Source organism: Ruditapes philippinarum, unplaced genomic scaffold (genome assembly GCF_026571515.1).
Source record: "Ruditapes philippinarum isolate M1 unplaced genomic scaffold, ASM2657151v2 ctg116_1_1_1_1, whole genome shotgun sequence".
In the NCBI taxonomy this organism is placed as follows: Eukaryota; Metazoa; Mollusca; class Bivalvia; order Venerida; family Veneridae; genus Ruditapes; species Ruditapes philippinarum.
Genome location: NW_026862606.1, coordinates 372,376 through 378,413, shown reverse-complemented (window position 1 = coordinate 378,413; position 6,038 = coordinate 372,376). Strand labels below are relative to the sequence as shown.

General features: G+C 31.6%; 1 protein-coding gene across 1 annotated transcript; it reads right to left on the bottom strand.

Moving 5' to 3' along the window:
- LOC132719554 (tenascin-like) lies at positions 1-5,034 on the bottom strand. The gene is made up of 8 exons (XM_060703333.1): positions 5,007-5,034; positions 4,469-4,591; positions 3,783-3,914; positions 3,358-3,489; positions 2,776-2,907; positions 2,475-2,606; positions 2,016-2,149; positions 1-1,724 (listed from the first exon to the last, which is right to left on the bottom strand). The coding sequence occupies exons 1-7, from the start codon at positions 5,032-5,034 to the stop codon at positions 2,019-2,021; spliced, it is 810 nt and encodes a 269-aa protein (XP_060559316.1). The 3' UTR covers positions 1-1,724; positions 2,016-2,018.
- Positions 5,035-6,038: the final 1,004 nt, after the last annotated feature.

Genomic DNA, 6,038 nt, shown 5'->3' with positions numbered 1-6,038 from the left:
TGTTTGGGTCTCAGAATGTCAGAAAGTTGAAGGTTTTGAGTTTCCAGTGTTATAAATATAGTAAATTGGCTATAAATTAGAGTAAAACAGAATCCCTAAAGAAAGTCCAACACAACAAAATTGAAAATGTTGCAGGCTCGGTTGGATTGAGCCTGTTCATGGACGGTACTGTAAAGTGCAAGTTACCGTCCACGCCCCCTAGCACCGGCTTAAGCAGAATTCAACATTTTAACACAAAAAATGGTGAATTTTGAATTTAGAAACATCCGCAGATGTGTTCATACGGCGGTTATCATGGAACCTTCAATGTGACACAGTAGTGTCATTTCATGAAAAGCGGCGTATGGTCCCCAAGTCAAAGAATGCGTTAAGACTAATTGCAACACTGATGTTCAATTCAATATTTATTTGGCTTAAACAATTAAAAAAAACACACACACAAAAAACATGAGTTGCCTTAACTGGAATTTGAACTCCAGACCGCTCGCTTCCTATGCGAACGTGTTAACCCCTCGACCAAGGAGAAGTTTTAAGGTAATGGCCTAAAGAAAACCACATTATTCTAAATTAGGGTTTGTAACCCTTATTAATTTCGATATATTTTGTTCACGGTAAACCTGTTGTTTTAACACTGATGTAAATAATCATGGAGCTTAATATAAGCATGTACATGTATATCTATAAAGAATAACACAATATCAGTAATCTTCGACTAATCTGGAACTATTTTATCTTCCCCGGGAATGCTTGAAAATTAATGAGCCTGTCATTTGACAATCTTTACACAGTGATCTCCCCTTAATTTTTCGGCGTTTTAGTACATATAAAGGGAAGTAACCGCTTCGAGGAGTTTGGACTAATTTCGGTTTTTTGCAAATAAGCACATCAGGGTCTGAAATTTCGCTACCATCTATATTGTATTCTATCTCGCTTTGTTTCCAGTATCTGAGTCCCGAACAAACAAATCAAAATAGAAGAAAAAAGCAACAACAGAATGTCCATAGAAAACCCAACACGGCAAAACTGAAAATACTGCAGACTCGGTTTGATTGAATTGGACGATAGTTCCTAATTCTTGTGTAGATCGCTCTTTATTTTTAAACGATTTTCTCATATGCTATATACCAAAAGTATCTTAACCTCAACAAAATTTAGATAAAATTCAAAATTGGGCAACGAAAAATGGTTTTAATTTTTAAAGTAAAAAACCAAGTGTGTTCATTTAAACATCATAATGATACTGAATTTTATATTTCATAAAAAATTAAAAACTCTCCTTTATTTCACATTTAAAAAGGTTAAATCTAAATGTTTAAAAGCTCAACATTTTTTTAAAGAAAAACATAGTGTTAAAACGTTTAAATAACTTATGATGTGAAAAAGAGATCATTATACATTTGTTAGTGCACTCATGTTTGTTTTGACATCAAACATTTGGCCTCAAAATAATAAATTTGATTAATTAGCGAATATTACATACGATAATTCCTACATAAAGAATAGAATATTCTGCTCAGTTCCTGATGCATTGATATACAAACGCAGTTCTTAAAAGTCCGTCTTTCATTCATTCATGAGTCTTCCATTATTGAATGCCCATTGCTTTAGCTTTTTTCCATCAAACATTTTCCTCTTTTTTCTAGTCAATCGTAGATGATTAATAGATCATGCTGTGCCTGTGAAACTATGGTATTGCACATCTTATTTTATGGATTTCTTGCAGCCTAGAATTTAATGTCTTTGTTTCTATATTTAAATATACAAACTTTTTTTTGGACGTTTTTACATTTAAACGGAATATTTTATATATAAAGTTTATCGTCATAACAGTGTTATAATACAACAATATCATATTTATAGTTTTTCATGTAGGAGACAATTACTGAACTTCATCTTTTCTATATTTAAGTTTTCAACACAGTTGAGCCAAAACAAATTTGCAAAAGAATTATGTCCAAAACATCGAAGTTAAAATCAGAGGAAATTTGTGAACTTTCTGATTATGAGTATCATACCTTTTACTTTTTCACACACTTCCCTGCGTACGGAAAATGTGTTACCTTACATTTGCACGTGTTTGACATAGAGTCGCAGTCAACATTCTTCCCATGGCAATTGCCTTTTACGCACATACCTTCCGGGGCACCATCTAAGACATGTAATATGTAAACATTTTCGTCAAATTGTCAGATTGCCTTTTATATGAAGTATATGTTAATAAAATATATGTGGAAGAAAAAACCTCTCCTCCCACCTCAAAGACAATTTATAAATAATTTTAACAGTAAAAGATTTTAAGAAACGGGTTATTATATTAGTGTTGGTTTTCTTATCCAGTTGGAATGTAATTTCTTTTTACAGGAAGCATATTTTTCTGCAACTGTATTACTTACAACCATAACTAATCTAAGAATACTTTAAAGCAAACGAATATCACTGTTATATCATTATTAAATCTATTGCCATGTACTCACCTATACGGCATATGCCATTCATAATCCTGGTATTAGATCTACATGTGCACATACCAGATATACAAATAGCATTTTTGTCGAGTCTACAAGGTGTGCCTTCGCCATTCCAACATCTACCACCATATTTTTCATCTGATGAAATCACAAGCAAACTATTAAGGTTATGGAAAAGAAATCCAATTTATATCCAGAAATACTCTTTTTTTAACAATAAACTAATATTAAAATCATTTTAACAATCTGTGTAGAAAAATAAACTACAAAAGTTGATTTATAATTTAAATGTTTTTTTTAGTCTTACCTAAAACACAACTTCCATTGACTGCACTTGCCCCTTTCTTGCAAACACAGACCTTGTCCAAGCATTCAGCGTGTTGGTCATTCACACATGCGTCGCCATCATCCCCGATACATCTACCTTGATAGCTCTCATCTTTATCATGAGAAATAAATAATTAAAAACATAACATAGAACATATATGAATTCTTGAATTTTATTTCTTGGTTGGCTCATATTTCGATGTTAAGGAACAATCTGATGGAAGTTGATATGGCTTAGAACACTGTTTGTGTTCACCTGAAATTGTTTTGCTAGTTTCTGTTCTTCAAAGCTGTGGTGAAATACTGCTTACAAAATAGATTTGTACATGACTTCACAACATTTATATTCCAATTCTGTCAACACCAGTTTAGCCAATGCTTGGTAAAAAAAAACTTTCTTACCTTTGAATAAAATCTGCAACTATTTAGGGTTTTTAGCATTGAGTGTCTTTTGCAGAGAAAATTAATCCAATTTTTATTGTCAAAACTACAGCAATCTTAATTTTTTATTTTAAATGTTGATGGGAAATTCAGCACATATCATTTAATAATATCATTTTACCTTTCAGGCATAATTTCCCTATAGCAGTTGTACCATATTTACATCTACATAAACCGTGCACACATTCTGCATTATCATCCTTCATACAAGTCTGTCCATCTTTACCTCGACACCGTCCTCCAAACATCTCCTCTAATATTGTAATCAAGAAAGTTTACATTTGCTTCATATAAACATGACTCTTAGGAAATGAATATAGTGATACTGAATGTTTTTATTAAAATTTGACTTAAAATACAAAGATAGAATAGGTAACATTTTATTTTTGTGTTGGGCCCAACGTGAAACAAACAAAAGAATGTTAAGGTAATAATTTCTGTCAAAAGTAATAAAAAGATCTCAAGAATGTGAATATTCAAACAATGACACTTTTATTGCTATTTACTTCATTATAATTTGATTTGAATATTATTTTGACAATATACCTGCTGTACAAATTCCATTAGATGGGATAGAATCCTTCTTACAAACACAAACTCCTTTCTGACACTCAGCGTTCGCATCGAGCTGGCACGTTTCACCGTTGAGCTCACTACACAATCCACCAAATGTTCCATCTGAAAATACTTTGTTATTTATAAGAACGAACTGTGCCGAGATGTAAATTCAAAGTAAATGTCAATGATATGTATACGTTCAATTCTTCACCGAAAAAACAACAAAACAAACGTATTAGAAACTACTAAATGTGGATATTCATATTAAAAAATGCATGAGGGTTATTACGATATATGTGTGTTGTAAGTATTCAATAAAGTTTCTACACTTATACCATTTCTAGTCTTTAATTGAACATAATGCATGTATGTACGATACTTAGAGTATCTAATAAATTATACCATTTCTATTAAAATGTCCGAAATATTGTTGAAAGAGATATCATTTAGGTTCAAATCCTAAAACGGTGAATTTTGGGTTTCCTACTTTAATTTGGGCACTTAAAATGTAAATGTGTGCAAACAATAACATATGAATTAGATATACTCATTCGTATGTTTGTGTTATTCCTATCCTGATTTAACCTACAGACATCGAGCTATTCTTTATATTTACATGTATTTTACCGGTACATGTAATATTATGTCCGCCATCTTAATTGAACCGAGTTTACCTTTAAAACATTTGCCCGCTCTCACGTGAGTCCCAGAAACGCAGAAACAAGATTTATCTGCGCAAATTGTGTTATCATCATGAACACATGGAAGCCCTTCGTCCTCGTCATGACATGAACCGACTGTTACATAAATTGAAATATTGGATATCTATTATTTAAAATAACTGAAGAAATTTCAATATAATCATTCTCGTTAACATACAACCGAGACAATAGTTTACAGTGACATTATGCCCATCTAAGAGGTACAATAATTTTTAAAATTTTGTATTCGACTTCTCAGAAATAACCAATAACCCACGTGACTCGTTGAAATATCCTTCAGAATGTATCTGAAACATTCCATGTATAAAAATATGGACAATCTTTTTTATTTAAGGCAGTTTTTTAAATTTCATTCTTACCATTAATATTTGGCCATGGTCATTATAGTCATTCTATTGAAATACTTAACTAATTAAGCTCAACTTTATATCGAACAAATAAACATAATATCACTTTAATCAGATCAAGTGAAAATGACTGAAAAAAATACAAACGGAGCAGAACATAAATGATGACATTTTTTGCATTTCTTAGATTATCCCATGTAATGTTATGATAGCTTTTTGTGCTTTGTTGCTTTTGTTGTTTTTATTCCTGAAATACAAGGCTAATTTGACAAACATTAACCGCTAAATGTTATGAACTTATTGTACTTACATTTTGCATAATAATATCTCGGGGGATCGAATGGTTCAGTTTCTAAAAATTCACCATACGAGTCTCCATACCAAACAGCTCTGACCCAGGTTGTATAGGTCTGAACGCCTGATAAAACATTTCACCTAAAATTATATATTCGGGAAAAAAAGACTCAGTTTGATAATTTTGACATGAACATAGAATAAACATATTATCACTGAAGGTATCGTAGGGAAATTTAAGATATTTAATATCTCAATTAAGCCGGTGTTAGCGTGTGTGTGAAATGTTACACTATCTACTATCTCTACTGAACATACCCATTGAAACAAAGTAATAGCCTGTTTTACAATTTCCTTCTCTCTATTAGTGCTTCCAATGGATATTCCGGTTTACAGATGTTAATAATTGAAACTTTTAAATGATAATACTCTTCTCGCTTTTCTTTGTACCAAAAGAATATCAAACTATTTAATTACATGTACTTTTAATTTATGTTATTATACCTTTATACTGAAATGCTACAAGGTTTTCCATTTCGGCATTAATTGGAGTGTTACCGTATCTTAACCAGTTTGACAGTGTTACGTCTTTAGCATCTACCCATACAACGTCGGCCCTACCTTCACCTTCACGGGGATTTATCTATGTGGAGATGTTAAAACAAAATATCGCTATAAACTCCACAGAAGGAAGAACTACTTTTCATACAGTCTTACTTCTGCACATTTGTATATAACTTTTCTGTTTAATTATTTGAATAAAGTGAATAACGAAGCATGTAAAAGGTGACCAGCAATACATTTTATTTACAATCTTATTTATCAAAATTCTACTAAGATGAAAACATTATTGCGTTACACTTGAAGTTTTTGGAGGACAT